The sequence below is a fragment of the Bombus terrestris genome, chromosome 9 (assembly GCF_910591885.1).
Source record: "Bombus terrestris chromosome 9, iyBomTerr1.2, whole genome shotgun sequence".
Taxonomy (NCBI): Eukaryota; Metazoa; Arthropoda; class Insecta; order Hymenoptera; family Apidae; genus Bombus; species Bombus terrestris.
Genome location: NC_063277.1, coordinates 17,744,850 through 17,765,843, shown reverse-complemented (window position 1 = coordinate 17,765,843; position 20,994 = coordinate 17,744,850). Strand labels below are relative to the sequence as shown.

Genomic DNA, 20,994 nt, shown 5'->3' with positions numbered 1-20,994 from the left:
AACTGAGAACACGGTATCACGGTTTGGTCGAGGTGTCGATTTCGAAATTGTCGTGGACAATTTCGATCGTCTGTGCCCGTCTGTGAGTCGATACTTGCATCACAGAAAATTGATTCTTACGTGGTAGACAATTATGCTATGGTTCTCGGTATCGTCTCGTAACGTGTTCGTGCGTAGTTCGAAATATTGAAAAATTAATGGACAAGCCAGGATCAAGCCTGGGTTATATTTCAATGATTTATTGAAGTGCCGGGCCTGTTTTCTACATTTGTATGAAAAATATCCTTTCGAATGAACTCGTCGCCAAAGATCAGTCGCTTTCGAGGTTGAACGAGAGTCTAAAGCAGAGAGCAAGACTTTCTCGCGAGCTGTCGTAGGAATACGAAGCAGGCTCACGATCTAGAAACAAAAAGGTGAAGAGAAACAAAGAGAGAGAAAAAGACAGTTAAAGAAGAGAACGCTGGAAAATGGCAAACGGATACGACGAATGCTACGACGCATCCTGGCATCTGTTCCCTCCGGATTACGTCGAGGAGGACTATAGGTAAGGATCCTACGAGAAAATCGATTTATCAAACGATGGAACTTGGTTTGCTTGCTTCGTATAAGAAGCAACGATCAAGTGGAAACTAATTTCCTTTGAGAATTGAATCGTCGTTGATGAAAATTGAGGATGAAAAGATCGAAGGAAAATAATCTTCTTCGGTATACTCTTTTTTCAAAATCACCTCTGCAACAAACGTTTCACAATCGCGATGTTGCAGCGAACACCGATTTCCTAGAAAGCTCGAACAATTTCACGATCGACGAGTTTCGAGTTCGAAACGCTGACTCGCAATTAGAAACACGGGGAGCGACTATCCGCGTTACGATTAATCCAAAATTTATGGTGGAAACCAACAGGTGTTGGTACTTGGGCCCTTTCGGTTCTCGCGTGTCCCGTCGTGTAACAAGGCGTACCACTCTATACCGAAGGATTCGCCTAACCAATATGCGTGACTGCTCTTAAACGTTCGCTTCCGGTTCCCGGCGTTATCCGCCTAATCAGATGTACTGATCGATCCCTCAGTACCAATGCCACGATATTACCACATAGTATCATCGATATTGTTTACAAAATGTCTCGTATTCGATCGAATCCAACGATCGCAGTAAGTAAGGATTATTTTAGTCACCTAAGCTTCGATATCTTGAGATTCAATCTCGAACTGTGCATAATCGAACTTGTATATATTACGAGGCACAGTTATGATTTGATGTAATAACGAGACCGCGGATTTTTACGCATTTATGAGATATACGAAATATTCAAGATATAATACTTGTCGTAATATTTGGTATTTTCTACGTAATTTTCGTTTTTTTTTTCTTCTAATTATATTCATAAAGATACGAGTGTATATAAAATAAGTATAAAAGGTATTTGTACATATCCTTGTTCTTCGATAAAACGATCTTTTTTATGAGATTCTACGTTTCGTTTTTATAGTTCCAAATTTTTATGGTCACGCGAGAAAACTACTAAACGATACGATTTGTCTCGACTCAAATGTCTCTACCTTATCATATTTCAAGTAAAATCCGCGAGGATATACGAGAAATCAAGGTGATACTCGCGAAAGAACAAATCTTTTTTAAGGTATTACATATTTTTTCATGGCGCCGTTTAATCTCTTTAGATTACGTATTTATAAGTCACATGGAAAATTATGACTCTTGGTAACGTTATCTCGAATTAAAAATCGGTATCTCGCCAGGCACTGATTTGTCAAGTTTATTGCAAAAGCTTCGTATGTTACTTGAAATATAGAGGATTGGTGATATTCCGGACAAATAGTAAACTAATTTCTCTAATAAAGTCTTGTTCAGTTTTTCCATTGGATTTTGCAACTTTGTTGCCAGGACATAACAAACATTCTAAAAATATTTTTAAACGCCACCGATGATCTTCATCGTACAAAACAGGAATACAAATTCGAATTAAATACGTATTTTAAAATAAAGTAACCCAGCCCGTGTCTCCAGCTAATCATCTTCGATGATGAATCAATCGAGAGTTCACAAAAGTTGAAAAAGATTTGTAAGATTTTAGAGTAATGATTATTACGTGACTGTTGTTATTAAAAATGCGCTTTCACCATTATAAATATTTGATATACCTATACAAGAAGAAATTAACACGACGATAAAAATGATAAAATTAAGAAAATATTCCTAAGGATCGTTCTATGGAAAGTGAATTAAAAATCATTTGCATCTCTCAATTACGATCTACGAGCGTACAATGAGATTTGTCTTTCGATCGAGAAACGATAAGCCTTCGATCTTAATGTTAGATTCGGTCGACACGCGAACTACATTCGTCCGATTGCCACAGTTCGATGCAGGTCGATCGATATGACCACGCGATCCTACTGACGGACGTATTCCACTCTTTTTTTTCTCTTATTGTTCGTCACGTCTCACGTGATTAATGATTAGATACATAAGATAACGCGAAACGATGCCAGAACACTGTGGAATATTTATTCGCGCATTGTTTCACCAACTGGGAAATTCCTCTTCGATATTGATTGAAAATTCTTCGATCATTTTATGCAAGAAGATTATAAGCGTCGAAAGTCATGTTTCCAGGAATTACGTTCAGATTTTAGATTAAAAATATGTAACTCTGTGGTTTGAAGATCAAAGAGCGATCAGATAGTCGGACATTTTTTCAAACCAACGGAACACGAATAATTGAAAGATAAAAGAGTTGACAATATCCTTTCTGGTAAAAAATTTACTAACTAATATTTAATAAACAGTTAGCGAGAGCTATTTAATATTTCAAATTTAATATACGCGTATCGTATCAATCTTGTAGGTGTTATCGATCACGTTCTGATTAATTAAAATAATTCAGAGAAATTTTAGCTTCGATAACTTCCTAATGAATAAAGTTTAGGACCTAAGTATGTTAGTACTTTTATATCGAGAACAAGGAACTGCATCGATTGTTGCAGTCAGAAATATAGGTTTCTATTAAAAAAAGAAAATGTAGTTGCATCTTTCTGATGCGTAAAAATGCATAAAATTAGTTGCATATTATGCACCGCCCGATACCATTTAACTTTCGCTTATGACATCTTCTTCTATCCCTAACCGTTTAGAAGATACAGCCAGTTCCAGTTGCACCCTGTATGTATTAGGTTGTCCGGAAAGTGTCTTTCTTTCGCAAACGTGTTTTTTTACAACAGTGCACCTTTATACAAACGTGAAACCAAGTGTGTAAAATATCACGATGTTTATCTCTACAGAACAAAATTTTTATTATTTCCTCACAAAACGAAAGAAACTTTTCGGACAAGCTGATAGTAACAACTACTAAACAAAAAATCTCTAATCATCGAAGCTCCGTACACGTGCACGTAACAGGATGAAGGAGAAAAAGTTATCGAGAGGGACAAAAGTTCTCGAGTGTAGATCAAGGCCAGTATACAAGAATTACTTTTCCAGAACCTTATTTTCCGTTCTTATGTATAAGATGTCCGACTGACCGAAAAAGCGAATGGAACTTATCCTTGTGCCTGCCTCGAATAACTTCTTAAACGTTTCTTAAACGATAGCGGCGGTAGCTGGTCCTTAACGAGCCGTGCACAGTTTGGGTCACGTTTGGCCCAGTGACATTCCATCGCGTCGAAGATAGGGAGAAGTTCTTCTGAAAAAAAGGAAAATGCTTTGTGGAAGAGGGTTCCTCGAAAGCCACCCGTCGGGCCACCTACTACTAGACGTACTACGTTCATTCACGATTCCAGGCTCCGCTGATCCATTGTAACTGGTTTCATGAATGAACGTAGAATGTTCGTTTTCCCGCCGTCATTCTCCCCTCTTTGCTTTTCTTCTTTCTTGTCGTCGTTCGTCATCGAGGGTGAAGAGTCTGCTGGTATAGGTACAAGCGAACAGAAAGTGGATTTTCAAGGGTTTTTCGAAAAGGATACCACCAAGGGTACGTTCAGATGTTGACAAAGTGTTCCAGGGATGAAGAGCGTAGAGTGGACGCGTTAGACTTAAGTTATTTCCAAAGATAAATATACCGAATGCTATAGGGATGAATAGCCAAGTAGTAGCGTCGTAATAATTATGTCGATAAAAGTCAACGTTAATTATCTCGATAGCCTCTATACAGGTATGTACATATCTGTAATCAAAGCCTGCAAATTTGCGAATTTGATAATTAATAAAATAACATCGAATAATATTCGATTCAGATGATTATGACTCGTGGAGAAACGGCACTCGAAAGTTTGAAGAGTGGTAAACCGACTGCAACAGCCGAATTCGATTTTTTGGACACGCTTGAGCGTATCCTCGAATGACCACTTGATACTTGGTCGGTTCACAGAAGGATTCAGGTGTTGAGGCTGTGAAACGTGCCAAGATGAATAGATGTTCCATCCATTTAGCAGATATTTTCCGTATCTTTCATTAACATGACAATATCGGTACCTGTCGGCCACCTGAGGTTCCTACCACGTTCTTATTTATTGCCAGTACGTGCCAACGCAACATTTTCCTCTACAATTTCCGATGCCGACCTCTTTTCCTTTGAAACGCTATTTCCGGTTTTTCTTCGCAGTTCAACCGGTCTTTTGTATTTCGTAGATCTGCGTTTATATATGCGAAATCTAAATGTTCAAGTGGTACTAGAGTTTACCAGCTCGACTATCGAAACGGTCACCCTCGAGTGCCGGCTTGAGTGCCTGTTACATGGGGATCGTAAAAATTTTTGAGTATCGTTACTCGTCTACTTGACGACTCGAGTGTTGTCCAATATTATGGATTTTCATTTCATATTAAATTCTTTTCATTCGATATTATGGATACGTTTGTGTGATACGATTTTCTGTACGAATCTTATTAATCAGAACGTAAATGCTCATCCAAACTCAGATTTTTATGAACACCATTGTTCGCAACTGTCTATGAAACACAAATGAAATAGAAGCTACATAGAGATTTGTTTTATAAACGTCACGACGAGTATTATGTTTTCGATATTTTATTCAAATGGCGTGCAAATGCTTTACGTAGCCACTGTAGGTTACTATTTACTGTAATATTATAAATATAATTAATGACAGACTTTTCTCAATTTTATGGAGACGAATAGAAAATTATCTTTCGCATTGTACTTCTACGATTTCTAATTTTTATCTACCTTCTGCAAACTAACAATACATTATTAATAATACTTCTACCGTACAAATTTCGATATATAACATTTCGTTTTCTATTTTCTCAAATACCGTTGTAAAAATTCTATGTAATCTCATTATTCGACGAATTCCAATATTTTTGCTAGTCCCTTTCTGTCTTTTAAGTATCAGCGAACAAAAGTTGAAAAACAGTTCCTCGAATTAACAATTTTCCTCGCCATTGTGTTACCTAATTTGCATCTATTGTGTTTCCACGTTGAATATCGCTACAGCAGAGCCATAAACCAACAACAGCAATGAAAATTTTTCCAAGGGAGAGTGTAACTCCCAAAGAATGATACTGGCGATTTATTGCAACCAACATTAGGTTCAATTGCCTACCAACTGGCCAAGAAGTTTCCCTTCGCTTCTCCCGATATCTTTATATTTTGCCACGCTTCTTAAAGATCTCCAAAATAATCTCGAACCTTAAACCACTTACAATTCGCACTAGCCCACCAGCAAATCTGGCATAGTCGATTGAGAAGTATCGGCTTAACAAATGCAAGAGAAACCGGTTTCCTCAAACAGCGGATTAACTGGAAGGCAGGCTACGCACGAGTTAGTTGGATGAGCTACCGTGGTTTACCTTAGAATTTCAACCAGTACCTTGAGCACCCAGTTTAACCGATCAGTTCGAGTTAATCAATGAGGTATTGAGCTAAGAGCTATTGAGAAGATTATCAGAATTTAAACGCTCGAATCTAATCTGTTAATCGATTTCTGCTTCTCTTTTTGGCCTCGTAGGTATTTGGCACAACGTTTATTGAATTTTAAGTATTGAGATAGATGCTAGTTATTTGTATGTACGGTTAAATACAACTTGGCGATCCTAACGTTACAAGAAGCTGATTTTTAGATGATAAAAGACACGTAGCAACAATTTCAGTCGTTCTGCTATTCGAAAAATTGAATTATCCGATTTCTCTGTAAAAAACTAATTCGGATAATCCTGATCCTACAGTATTGGCAGGTAAAAACCCTCGGTATAATAACACTCGATCATCGAAGGGCCATGATAACCCATGCCACGATACCCTTTGGACAATATTCAGCGAAGAAAGCAGGAGGATCGCGCGGCGAGGCCGGTAAAACAATGAGACGCAGACAAATTGGGTTGCGTGCTCGAAACAAGTTGGCACAGCTATCGCCAAACAGTCGTGGGATCCTGGCAAATGTTGCTCGATTGCCCGGCAGCTCGAACTTCTCCAGTATTCTTCTACCTTTTTTTTTTTCCTCTCTTGTTTCCCTCGCTCCCTTTCCTTCCACCATTTCCTTCCTCCGTTGCTCTTCTTCCAGCAAAAGTACGTCGACGCTTTGAAGTTTTCAGCGGACTCGGGCGAACAATCATTGGAAAAATCACGAGAGCGTCTCGTTGAATCCGATTCTAACCGAGTTAGAACGGCGCAGCCGTGGAAACGGCAGACGATTCGTGCACGCTCGGCGTCGTCTTCTGGAAAAGAGTTTCGCTGAACACGCGAGAGCCTCTACTCGACGATCCTTGTTCGTGCATGCTGCGGATTGATCTTTGTTCTTAATGTTTCGTGACTTTTACCTATCTTCTTCCACCGTTCTTCTGATATTTCTTTCCCTGTAGATACGATATTCATTGGTCTCTGTGTGTAATAATTGCGATAAATGCTTTTTAAGCGAACGTTGGAGAATTCTTCGAGTCGTTGTTTCAGAACTGAACTGTTTCAGATTGTTCGTAACTTTTAGTTGTTTCTCCTTATATCCTTTCTCTAATTTTGTCTTTTTCTCTCAGCTATATCTTATTGCGTCTTTCGCATAACTTGAGATAGACGACGTATAACGTGGATTTGAAATAGAAAATATCCTTTGATCTCTTGTTTTGCAATAGAAGATTTTTTGGTATAAATTATGACGACCGATGCAACACGATCGTGAATATACCATAAATTGCAACGTTCCTGGATTCTCTTTCTCTTTTCGGTTGGCATTTTGAAACAGGGTCGAAGAATAAATTGAGTCTCGAAGTCTGTACTTATAAAAACTTGAAACACTGGATAGAAATGTAAAGTAACGGAAGCGCGTGAATCGAGCCTGTCAAAGTAATTTACGATTTTCTGTTCTAGTAACACGAATGATTCACTCCCTTCTATTCACTCGTGAGTATCGATAATTGCACTTGTAACACTGCCTTAGCTACCATATACAGCTCAACTTCGCTTTGCTAAAACAGAAAATCAAAAGTTACGTAGATATTTATTTCTAAACGTTTCGATATCTTAATGAATATCCCACGATATTCTTACACAGGTACTTTCGATTCTGATGCCATTGACATCAATTTTTCACGTTAATAACATTCTTAATACCAGTATCGTTAATATCCATTTCCTATATTATCAATCCCAGCATATTTACATCTTTAACATTGATAATATTTTTAATATCAACAGCGCCAATATTCTGTTCAATGTTAACAACATTCTCAATCCCATTGACGCTATCTTAATATCTTAATATCTTAATATCGGTACAACTAGCGATATTTCTGTTCCTAAATATCGATTACGAATACCATTTCCTCTGCCGATGAAAAACTACGTGTATGGAAAATCTCAGAAATGTGTTAAAATTAGATGGGTCGGAAACGAAGCGGTTCGACGCAAAGATTTTCCAACGGCGATAAATCCGAAAGGGCAAGAGCTCATGAGAAAAGTCAGAAAGGTTGGAACCGCCCTGTTCCGTACTTTTTGACTTTTTCGCCGAGCAGGGACCCACGCGATCGCACAAAGCCTGGAACTGAATAAACCGGAAACCCGCTCCATCGTCGCCCCTGTCCCTTTGCCTCTTCTCTTCTCTTCTCTTCTCTCCGATTCACGCTTTTTCGCCTGTCTCTTCTCGCGTATACGCGCATCATAATATACCTGTATTTATGCGGGTCAGTTTCTACACGATTTGATACAACCTGCCGGTCTATTATACGTTTCCGGCTCTCGGGAAAGCATTAACAGGATCAATTTGTCCTTCCTTCGAGTAATTCCTACCTGTACAGGTTTTTACGAACAATCGCCTGTGTTTTCAATTGGACAGATTTCCTTAGGCGTATGATTTGTGACTGGGACGTGAAGGCGGAACTGTGGCTAATTTGCGTATATAGTAAAAAGGCGAGTAACGATATTGTCAAGAAGTTGAGGTATTTCAAGAATTTGGAAGAGAGTCGGGACAATTGTAGAAACTGATTAGTTTACCAACTGAGTTTACCAACGCGAAGGGGATAAAGCGATGGACAAAAGAAAGAATAAAAGTGGTATACCGAGGATTATCGTAACTCTCATTCTATATATTCTTAGTACGTCGGTGAGAATTATCCTGGTTAAAATATAGTAGGATATATCGTTAAGATAGTACACAGTAGGATGTTATTAAGTATTATAATGTTATTTTCTGAGATTATGACATTAGGAAGATGGAAATATGGTTGGGAAATATTCTTTAATATTCTTGAATAAACCATCTGTGTTCTTACATTTGGCAATGAAATTAGTATAATCCCTACTTCAATGACTTTATCGATCTAACAAATACTCTACTTTAAGTTATCTCAAAACCTATACTATCCGAACCAGCTCAAAGTATGACCCGATTATCCAGAGTAATCCACGTTAGGAAATAATCACGTTAGATGTTCGATCATCGATTTCAAAATCTCATACATCGGGAATTTGATTGCCATCGATATCGTAAACATTAGTATTTATATATTTAATGCTCGATATCTACGAATCAATCGTAATATTTTTTATTCATAGAAATTGACAAAGTACAGATATAATTTTTCTGTTTATCACGCTTCCATAATATTAAACAACGTATGATCGTAACATCAACGTGGCATGGAAAATCACGCGTAGTTCCAAAAGTCGATAACAGCGAAAGATCAAAGTCTCCGTATTTGCATTTGTTATTCGGACGCGTCAATTTTTCCACGTTTCGTAATACGCGATACCAACCGGCAGGAAGCCGTGTCAGACCTTCAACGGCATAAACTAAGTCACGATCGTTACGTACGATCGTGACTACGCCCGAGGACGCTTCTAACCCACTTTCGACTATCGACACACACGGTATCGTTGCAGTATAAATACAGAAAGAAAACGAACCGTAAAGGAAGTGGCCTAAAATTGACAGAAGAGAGACGAAGAGGAAGAAAAAATCGAAATGACACGGTAAAAGCACCGCTAATGCCCTTTCACATTAACACTCGACGCAAAGTATGCTCTCGGTGTAAAAAGCCCTGATCGATGGAGCGATCCGATTGGTGGAGCCGCGACGAGGGTTAAAATCAACCCCCTAGACACTTCTCAGGGCCGATCCTCTAGAAACTAGCGTCCGATTGGTCCACGCGAGGCTCCACCCCTTCGATGAAAATTTACCCCTAGCGCCTCTGGACAGTCTATTCTCGTTTACGAGCGTTTGCTCGAGCGTTTCGCAATTTCAATAAATTTTCATTCCAGCTTCTGTTACGTTGCACTCTTCGATCTCAAAAGTAGACTGCCGGCTGCATGCTGCTTCCACCGATTAGGCGGTGGATTTTTAGACAGGTTGACCTATTTGCTTTTGGCCCGAGTATATTTGTTTTTGAAACGAGTAAACGTTCCGGTCGAGAAACGTTGCATCGAATTTCGTTGAATTAGTTTGGTAGATTCAATTTTTTAATCGTTTCGTTTTCGATGACAATTTTCATAATCGCGTGTCTAATGCTTGCGAGGAACCGCGTAAGAAGTTAAGAATATTCAAACAACTGGGAAACTATCGAAAACTAGTTCCTTCCCGAAAGTATTTCTCGAAGCTGCGGATACAAACCTACCCCTGCGCGAATCTCCAAAGAAGCTTGTCCTTTCGAGCCACCCGTTTCCACCTGAAATCCCCATAGACGTAATGGAACAGTTAGAACGTTTCTCTCTCCTAGATTGATTTCTATGCTGTCCGCTCGAAAGAACGGTCTACTACGTTCGCTGGAAAATTCAGCCAGCTAATTCTCTTGGCTGACAGAGAGGGGTGGACTGTCGTGCGACTCGGGCCGGAGGGTGAGCTCGGCAATCCCCGCCCCTGGCGAAGATCCGCCCTCGGCTTCGAGGGTGCTTGACGAGCGAAACTGTACGGAGGTAGGGAACACTAGCCGTCAAGTGTTCGTCGAGGACACTCAAAAAGTACAAGGAGAGTCCTTCAGTCTAGACCAAGTCGAATCGCGTCTACCCGTTTCCTCCGATCTTCTCGATCTCCTACAATTTCTACCTCGATACAAAATGAACGTGATGCGAGTTGGCGCGACGTTTCCACGAGCTCCTGGTTCTCGTGACGATGCCGCGGAACGTTTAAAAGATTCAAACGTCGTTGCTTGAAAGCATAACGGTGTGTCGTCTAGAATCTAAACCAAGATCGAACTCGCGAGTGTTAGTGAAACGAACGATGAGCCACGAAGGACCGTTCGATAGGAAGACAATGGTCGGGTGTGCGAGTGTACCGATCGTCTGAACGACGAGCGATTCGGAGTGATTTGGGGAAGTGATATTTAAGCAAGTTGGAGTAGGAAAAGGGGACGAGAGTGGACGAGTGATAGTAAGCAGAAGGTAGGAGAGAGTTTTAGAAAAGAAAATCGAACGGAAAGAGGGGGTTTTGAAAGATAAAAGAGGCGGGAGAAAGGGAGTAATAGAAAAAGAGGGAACGTCGGTGCGTGAACGAGTGTGCGAGAACCACGAGGACATTAACATGTACTGACGCCACTACTAACATCTCCTCGATCTTTCAAAATGGCAGACAAGAATAAGATTCTACCCTGGCCGCTGCTATCCTATCCGACCAGTCTCTTGAATCACGTCTGGTACAGCCAGATCGCTTTCAATAATAGGTAAACGAACTAGATGAAAAAGAAGAAAAAAAAAAAGATACATAACGAATATATCACGTGTACGAAGCTTATTTTGCCGACAATGCCCATCCTGCCCTACCCACCCTCTCCGAGTAGAGTAGAATTCGATCGTTAGATCAGACACTTAGGCGGTATCCTTGCAAAATTTTCGCATGCTCCTCCGGTTGGATTCTCGTGAAACGAGATTTCGATAAAATAATTTAGGGAAGAACAAACGGGGAATGGCTTTAGTTGGCTAAACAGAGAGGTTCTTGTTGCATAGTATCGCGTAGATTTTTAGTTCGATTCGTGGTAGAATTTTATTTTGGTACGTGAACGCGGTAAATGTTGGGTTTCTTGGGAAATTGGAGGGATTTAGTATATATCGAAATTAGAAGAATCGTGATTTGTTCGTCAACTATTATATAATGAAAAAATAAGGAAACGTTATCTACGGTTGGTTTACAATTTTTCTAAAAACATAACAGAGTTCGAAAATGGCCCGAGATAGAGGAAAAAATCGTGGGCAGTCCCTCGATAATATTATCGGTAATTATTTATTGTCTGGTAATCGAAAGGAGATCTTGATGGCCCTCGAATTCTTCCACGTGGCTCCGGTGACATGTATCGAAGCTTATCGAGCACTCGTTCGATTATCGATATCCCTGATTAACTTCTATAACGCGCATGGTTTCATCGATCAACTTTTCGTTGCAAAACAGCTGACAACGCTGTAATAAAGAGAAAATCGGAAATTCTTCGGAACAAACTTTAAAAATATCGCGATGCTTAATTCGAAGTTGGAATCGCTGGTGACTTCGATGCTGCAACATCCATTTTAATTGCTAGCGAACGATCGGTTTTAGGGGCGAAAAGTAACGCTAATTAGTTTCTTCTTCGGCCAAGTTCCCGGTTGAAAATTTCCAGCGACTGTTTTATTTTCGAACGCGAGTTCCATCGAACTTCCCACGAACTTTTTTCATTAGTTTCGCGATTTCGGTATTCGTTCTGGCAAGTAGAAGGAACTTTAGTTATTTAGAGGAAACGGAAATTCTTCCGCTTGGGATTTAACTTTCTCATTTCCTTCGACTAAAGTGGAAACTTCTATGTCGGTTCGCAATTCTGCTACAAGTTCGAACGAAGAGCATAAAGAAACGGTATATTGCCGTAAATCTGAGACTCTGATTTTTCTATCGCGAAGAAGAAATTTTATTACAAAGCGCAGTCTTTTATTTACACGAAAATTTGTATCCATTTCTGAAAATGTGTTCACCTTTTAAAAATCGTATCATTTCGCGTATCTTTGTGTAACGAGCGCTTTAATGGTCGCATTGCGCCACTGTACAAGATTGTAGTTGTAGGAATGGAAGTTAACGATCTAATCCTGAAACTTACCAACACGGAAGATCGATAATCCTGGAAATTTCTATACAACGCGATATCAAAACGCTCTGATATCTTTATCCTTATCAGACTTTTTAAATCTTCTTTTTCCTAAAACACCGGCAAAACTCCGATATCGAGAAACAGTGCGGTGGACAGGCGTCGATTAAGAAAATTTTCTGATGGCTTTTTGAACCAGGAACGTGGCCGAACGTGTTGCGATAATAGGCAGGCTTGGCTTAAACTAGAAGGCCAAAAATTCGCTTCTGTGCCGGAAGACAAGTTGTTTGGCAGCAAAGCTGCAGGTATCCAGTCTTTTGACGGCACAGAACGCGTCTAATCGGGTCTTAAGTGTCCTGCTGGCTTCTTGACGCTTTTCGCTCCGCAGGAAAACTTGGAAAATTGGATTGATTCCGTTGAAAACCGACCTTCGTGCCCGACTTCTCGACTCGCAACAGCCTTTCGTTTAAACTAAATCCACGACCCTAAGTCTCGATCCTGTTATTTCGACCGATAGCTTAATTTTTCTATGATTTTACAAATTCTACCTACATTTACTTTCATATCGTTTTTTCAAGATAATTCTTTCCTTCTGTTTTGGAGTACATTTACATACTAACAGTAGCTGTGCACGTGTATTTAAATGAGAAATATATTCAAACAGGTAGATGCTCGATCAGAGTAATCCTGTCGGCGGAGATGAATATTTTCCGCGTTTTCTAATGGTTTTTCTTTGTGCTTTTGCTGTTGCAGAATATTGGAGAGCATCAAGATGCCCAGAACGAGTTTCCACATCCATGACATCCTGCAGCTTGATTCTAAACCGTCCCAGGAAGAAACGGAGGTACAAGGTAAGAAGAAGCACAATTTTTCTAATCTTTTATAGTCAAGTCTCTCTGTTAAATCTCCATCGTAGAAGAATCGATTAACACTCGTATTTTACGCTATCGGTTTCCATTAGAATCAATCAACTTCGCGATAGGATCCGCCGATTGCTACGATCTAGTTCTTTCCTTAGAAATTTCTACGCTCGTTTGGAAATTTAAAAATTTCGCGCGTATAATTTCGTGCTTAGTTTTAAAACGTTGGAAATTTCAGTCATATCGTTCTATCGTTTTATTAATTAATTTCTCCGATAAATTAACTTGGCTCAAATTTTCAACAAAATATTATTGCAAATTTAAAGCCAGATGCAATCGATGTTAAAGACTTGGATCCTGAAAATTTTCGTTATAGGTAGTACCACGGTGCTACCGACCACGAACGATGTTCCGTCGGCGTATCAACAGTTTTTCGAACACACGACGGCCATGTTACAGCCCGCGATATACGCGAACTTGAACAGAGGCACCCTACCACCCCCGCCACCTGGTTTACTGGGATGGCCGACTGGTCCAACGTTACCAACCACGTTACCTCAGCCCCTGGAGGAAGTTAATGGTGAGTAAGAAGAAAGAAAGCATCATAAATCGTTGGAAATCGCCGATACAGAGATTAAAAGCGATTGGCGATGAGTGGACTGCGGCTGTTTATGCGTTTATGGAAAATTGAAATACCTATACGTACAAAAATGCATAGGATGCGTATAATACGAAATATTCAAAGTATCTGTTGTAATATTCAGAGAATGAATCTCTACTTAGGATCTATATATATTTCTTTTTGTATTCACAAGAAATTTGCATAAATATCCGTAGTTTGGTTTAGTTCGTAGTTTAGCTGATATCATAGTTCGGTTCATCGTCCATAATTATAACGCCATTCCTTAGGATATCCTGCATATTTTTCCCGATTTTCTTCTCAAATTCTTCCATGTGTCTTATTTACAATGAGAATGTCCCTAATTACGAATAATAAAAAATTAACTTTATTCACAAGTTTGATAAATTATGGTAATTTTCGTGTGCGAAAAACGTGTCTCGCACATTTCACCAACGTTCTTGTGCTTTTGCTGTCCAAATCGACCAAAGAATACTTCTAAGAGGCAGTGTATAACGTAGGAAGAAGGGGCTGTATCGAAACCCTTATTTATTTAACACCCTACAATTGGCCCGCGTCGGCTAAGCAGGATCTAATGGTCCTATAAAAGATCCTTGTGGGTCCTGTGCACCGATTGGCCAATACAAGAAGACAGATGTCCCTTCGAGGACAGATGCGTGTAGCCCTGTAGGTCCTCGATGAATCGAAATTGTCACGCCCAAAAAATCCACCTATCCGCTCTTTTCACCTTTTCTCCTTATCTTCCCTTCGTTTTATTCCTTTTATATCCCCATCCCTTTTTTTCTCGTTGAACATTCGTGGAACCGAGAAATCGCGCGTTTCACCCCTTTACATGTGAAAAACGTGGTTCCGATCAGGTAGCGAATTTGCTGGAATTCTCAATGTTTTTACGCAGTATATATTTCTCTTGCGAAAAACGATCGTTTAGATCGATTTCTGTAAATTGAAAAACTTCCTTGAGAAACGTCGAACGAGACCTAAAGATTTATTTAAATTTATTCACGAAGAGTTAGTATTTTATCGAGAAACTCGTTAATCGTTTAGTTGCACCTTATTCTTGCCAGGATTACGATAAAACGCACTAAATTCCGACTCGAGTATTTCTAAAACTCGGAGAAGCTCGTAGAATGTGAGATATTCAGAAAAACAGAGCTCGCGACTACTTGCTCTCTTAGTAAAATAATTTGACAAGGATCGCAAGTTTCTCACGTGAAAGGGAAATCTGATGCTGGTGGTATCTCGAAATTAGAGCTTAATTAATCGCAGAATCGTTCTTTTCGAAGATGTTAACGTCTCCGTAGCGAGGAATGTCTAATTGAAATCACGACGCGACTGCGACTACAGCCTAATCTCCCATGAAAATGATACAGTCGGTCCCATGGGGTGCGATAGGGTATCAAACAGGCTCTATATTGCTTCACACTCACCCCAACCAGGCTTACGGGTCTTTCACAAAAGCGTATTGTATGTTCACGAATCCAGGGGCCTCGTAGTTGTACATTAAATTAGCGTGTCTCTAGGCCACCGTGGTATTTGCCACTTTAGCCGAAGATTAATCAAAATATTGTTGGATTAAATGGCGAACAGACCGAGTATACTAAATTCTGGTCTATATGCTTCCTTTATTTCTAATTTCTAATCCACGTTTCGTCGTTTCTATTATATATTCATTTTTTAGAATTTTACAATTAACAGCAGCTTAATAATTAGTCAAATCTTCCGCTTGTGTTTCAACCGAGAGTGCTTTTATTGTATCTCGAACAATTTCTACTATTTCTAATCCAAGTTTCGTCGTTTTTATTATATATTCATTTTTTAGAATTTTACAATTAACAGCAGCTTAATAATTAGTCAAATCTTCCGCTTGTGTTTCAATCGAGAATACTTTTATTGTACATCGAACAGTTCCTGCTGTTTGCAATGTTTAATAGTTGGCAGAGCAATTTCGCTGTACGAGCGATCGATCGATTTATATTGTTTTTTTGCAAATGGAATGTAGTAGTAATCATGGTCGGCAAAACATCGTCGGTTCAATCGCTTGATTTATCCTGATGCATTTAAATGAGCTACGTATGTACGTCGTCTGAACGATGAGCAAACTCGTTCACAAGACTCGAGAAGATCGATACAGGCTTGCAATCAGCGTTAGGAGTTGAAGGGTAGTAAAAAATGCAGCTGTGGTAATATTTCAATCATTCTGACGATGATTCTTTCCAAACGATGTTTATTCATTTTTGAGAAACTAAAACGAAATTGACTTCTAACTCCGGGTAGAGACGTAGTAATTCTCGGAAAAGTAACATATACGAGTAACTGTCAGGGGCATAGAAATTATATGATTCTGTCAAAACGTCTTTTAAAGGATTATGATTGTAGAAAAGTTAGAAAAATACTAGATTAGTAAAAAAGCATTTACAGCTCTTTAATCTACTAACTTTTCAATCGAGAGACGAGAAATTATAATTCATCCTGGTATATGGATACTTATTTGACTTGGTGTCCGATCGATTAATGCAACAAGATTAACGCACAAGTTCCAATTGGTTGTTTTTAAAATTCCGCCCAAGTTCAACCTATTCTCGTCGCTCAATCTCCCAAACGCTTTTCGCAGGATTCGTCGGATCGTCGAATTTTCTTACGATTAGAACGTAGAATATCTGAGAAACTTTCGCAACGTTCATCGATCGATCAAAATTCGCCTTTAGCAGCTAATTCGACTCAACAAAAAATGCCACGAGAAACGTACGTTCAATTTGGAAAGTAATATCGTGATGTTCAAAATTGCAGTGTTGCAGCAGCCAGACTCGACGAGCCCGACGATCTCGGATCTTTCGTTCCCGCCGAAACAGGAGACAAACCACGAGTGTAAAGAGGAGGAGTCTGCCGATTTCGAAGACGAACAGCAGGCAAACGAGGCGCAACCACACGAGACAGAGCACAAGAAACGAAAAAGACGAGTGTTGTTCTCGAAGGCGCAAACGTTCGAGCTCGAGAGGCGTTTTCGACAACAGAGATACTTGAGCGCGCCGGAAAGAGAGCATCTGGCCTCGATCATTCGACTGACGCCCACGCAGGTGAAAATTTGGTTCCAGAATCACAGGTACAAGACAAAACGAGCAGCCACTGAAAGGGTAGAGGCCAGTGGAAGTGGATGTTCACCTAGAAGAGTCGCGGTCCCATTGTTGATCAAGGATGGAAAACCTTGTCAGTCGAAATTAATGGAACCCACCACGTATCCAAGCACTGGCCAAGTTCCTATGCCTCCGTACATGCAAAAGCCATACTGGTGGTAAAAGAAGCAACGGTGAACTGTTAAACGCAATCGCCAAATAAATTGCGAATTGCAATTTCGTCGTGGACTATTGCTAGACTATTTGACATTGTTGGTACTGGGATATCTGAGGGATTGTTGGGAAATGGGAATCGGGATAATCGTTATAGGGGGTAGGTTTATCCGCAGGTTTGTGGACGAAACGGTGGAAGATTGTTATTGTTAAGTGATTAGATTCCGGTGATGCAAGATGAAATATGGTTACTGTCTACGAATAATGGACACTCTTCCTGAAACGAAGAAGAGAAAATGGATGGGTGATGTCTTTTCTTGTGAATAAAACTGTTGATGGTTTTCGCGACCGAATTCTGTGAAGATTTGTGAACAATTCGATCGATGGTTATTATTTATGGTTTTCCGAGAGGAACGGGAAACAGAGTTTCTCCATTGAATATTAATATTAATATCGATAATTATCAGATTTTGATGAACGAAGATCGAAAGATAACTTGTGAATAATTTCGTCGACGATTATTACCAACAACGAAGGTTAGATATTTTTGAAAGGAAGAATAATCTGAGTAGAATCGACGACTGTAGCCCATCCAAAATCGGAAAAGTATCTTAAAACCACGGTCAACAGCGGATTAAGTGCTTCGTAAACAATATCTTAACCGAAAAGTTCAGTTCTTAAAAAAGACAAGTGATGATCGAAGAATCCTAAAGTAATATATACCGGTAAACATCGACGATAAAAATCGGTTACGAACAAGTCAATAAGACGTTGTTATCGATAACTTCCAAAATACGGAGAATACAAATTGACGAGGAAAAAGTCAGTGAGATGTCGTGGATCGAAGAAGAAAAACACAAAGTTGGCATCTGAAGGATAACTCTAAGAAAAATCATGCCGAAACTCTAAAGTGAATTCCGATGGGAAAAAGATGTTACCGTTACCATTCGTAGTAAAATTATCAAGAATGAAAGGTATTATCAGCGTAGGTGTCGTTAACAGTAACGAAGAGTGTGTTGTCTACGAAACTTCGAGGATATTCGTGTTCTCGTTGTTAGAATAAACGAATTACTCCCGGTCGAAGTTGACGATAGACAGAGGCGTTCTAATTCGTATCATTCTAATGAATGATCGAACGCCGCACGATAGAGACACGGTATAAATTCGATGAAACTTTTAATCGATAAAAGTGTCATTCGAGTGATACTATGCGACTACCGATGTGACTACGTCGTGTTTCCTCGATTGTATCAGACGTTCGCGGTGGACTGGCAAAACCAAAGACGAAAAATCCTACGCGTCATAACGACAGAGTGATCTACTACGCCTATAAATAGACAATTGGATAAGATACGTATGTATATACGTAAGCATGGTCGAGTCAAAACTTTGGAATCACTGTACGAGTTGATGTATAATTTTGCTAATTCGTAATACTTTCTAGTCAAATAAATTTAAATTAACTAAACTAGAGGAACGAAAGAACTTTGACCATGAAGAACGATTTCGATTAGATTACTTAATTTTAGAGTATTAGTAGGTTTTATCGCATAAAATCAAGAATAATATGCAATAAGGCTGGGTATCCTAAAAAATTAAGTAGCTTAATTTAAATTATTGTAATTATTATAATTATTATAATTTAACGACCATCTATCACCCCAACCACGCGTTTACCGATATCTGAAATAGCTTTAATACCAAATATCCTCGAATACTCCTACAAGCAACCGTCGTCGTTAGTCGAGAAGATCGATTAAGCATAGCTAAGAGCGTGATTTCAAATTTTTGGCCAGTATCGTTAGATAGATTCGCAGTTTCCAGGTTATTCGTTTTCTTTCTTCGATTTGTACAAAGCTGTGGTTAGTCCATGTAGCGTGTATGTATGTGTATATATGAGTGTACTTTGAGAAAAGTATTTCTCACGTTCGTACTTAAAGATCCTAACAGAGATCCGTCGTTCCCTCTTACGAATAACGGATAAAGAAATCAAGTATCAAAGCTAATATCGTCGTTTTTCGTAAGACGTTTGTAAAAGAAAATGGCGTGCAGCAAAGTTGCAAAAATTCCTGATCGCTCTTATGTAATAAGAACACACCACTTTCTATTAATCTAATCGCGATAACGAGATAAAATAAAGCGAAAAACAATCTCTCGTGGAGAGTTAGAGAGTAAAAAGGTCGTTACATGTACATTCTTACAAAATGTAATTAGTCAGAAGAATGAAGCTTGCAACACGAAAGATTTCATTCTTAAAGGTTGTCACTGGTGAAAGATTACAGCACATCTTACGAATCAAAATAACGTCCATTTGTTATCGTTCGATATTAAATGGACGTTAGACAATTTCTTTATTTGCAGTGATTAGAAATAATACTGTTGCTGATGGTAGACGAAAATTCGTATGGGACGAAATCCCACGCATGATAGCCTTTAAGGGATAATTTCTTCTCTTTTTTGTTTTTTTCTTTTTCTTAGAAACAAAAAGAGAAATCATCGTATGTAGATTCGTAACAGAAATTCGAATATTGCGATCGTTGAGGAAAGTATTAAACGGTAAGTCATAATTATACGATTTGAACGTCCGTTGTAAAATAAACACAGGCCAGTTTTGTAAATGCCACGTTAAAGAGAACATTTTTTTCGCGTTATCGTACTACGAAGATTCTCGATTGTTTCGTTTCTCAGAGATGCGTTTCGTAGAACGAGGGGGAAACAGGTATTATAGTGTAATTATAGAAAAGTGACGTGACAGATACCAGTCGATACAGAGATCCCAGTTTATCACCTTTAATTAAGTAGCGTGTAATTACATCGAATAGGTTGTATATATGTACATTGTGTATAATACATAGTAGTCTGATATATCAGATGCATATTTAATAAAATCGAATCTTAAACGAATCGGTTGTATTTTATTCCTTTTGTCCCATTAAAAAAAAAGCTATCGTAATATTAAAATACTTCGAGGCGAAACAACGATACCAAACAACGATGATATATACGCTCTCTTTAAAGTAATAAATTAGAGTTTCCTAGATATTATAAAATATAGAATATCAGAAATGTTGTGTATTTAAAGTATTCTGAAGAAAGAAATAAATAATTTTAATATCGTCGTTTAACTCTTCTATAAAGTCAAATAAAATATATCTACGACGTGTGAAAATTTATGATCGATATTAACCTGTATATCAATATATCGTTTCGCAATACGATACAGGATTTTTAATATCGCTCTGACGTATTTTGTTGTCAAGAACATCGAATAAAACTAGATTAGCAACTTCGTAATTGCTACTGGAATCAAACAGATGTAACGATTATAATTATCAGTCGAGTCGTATGATCTTTTGCATGAAACGTGCATGATGATAAGTAGTTTATAATTATTCAAGTGATTTCGTAAGTTACCTACGTATTGATCGAGAATATACGGTTATCGATATTGGTGCTATACGATGTTGCGAAATTTGTCTCCTCGAATTGAAAATGATTATATGCCGTGAATAAAGCGATAACGAAAGTTATCGGCGATACTTTAAGTAGGAAGAATGGTAAATTGAAAAATGATTCTTCTTATCGTGGAAAATCGCTGTGATTGTTGCGATGTATATTTTCAGACAATGATCGTCATTTTTAATCGTTTAATTGATACGTCTCGACATTTCTAATCGTCGAAGGATAAAAGATTTACCTAATCAAATTTTAG

At 38.8% G+C, this 20,994-nt stretch overlaps 1 protein-coding gene across 4 annotated transcripts; it reads left to right on the top strand.

Annotated features, from left to right (window-relative positions):
* The first annotated feature begins 3 nt into the window (after window positions 1-3).
* Window positions 4-20,186, top strand: LOC100648138 (homeobox protein XENK-2). Of its 4 annotated transcripts, none has more exons than XM_012312273.3 (4): window positions 4-544; window positions 13,252-13,349; window positions 13,788-13,938; window positions 16,786-20,186. In XM_012312273.3, exons 2-4 carry the CDS (start codon window positions 13,296-13,298, stop codon window positions 17,289-17,291), a joined length of 711 nt encoding a protein of 236 aa, XP_012167663.2. In that variant the 5' UTR covers window positions 4-544; window positions 13,252-13,295; the 3' UTR covers window positions 17,292-20,186. The 4 variants fall into 4 exon arrangements, with proteins under 4 accessions (XP_012167663.2, XP_012167662.1, XP_048264330.1 ...); XM_012312272.3 differs by having other exon boundaries at window positions 13,735-13,938; XM_048408373.1 differs by lacking the exon at window positions 4-544 and adding an exon at window positions 10,039-11,115 and having other exon boundaries at window positions 13,735-13,938.
* Window positions 20,187-20,994: the final 808 nt, after the last annotated feature.

Coding starts and splice junctions, on each gene's coding strand:
- LOC100648138 (XM_048408373.1), top strand. CDS start 11,018: ATGGCAGACAAGAATAAGATTCTACCCTGGCCGCTGCTATCCTATCCG. Junction 13,350..13,734: donor GGAAGAAACGGAGGTACAAG/GTAAGAAGAAGC, acceptor TTTTCGTTATAG/GTAGTACCACGGTGCTACCG. Junction 13,939..16,785: donor GCCCCTGGAGGAAGTTAATG/GTGAGTAAGAAG, acceptor TCAAAATTGCAG/TGTTGCAGCAGCCAGACTCG.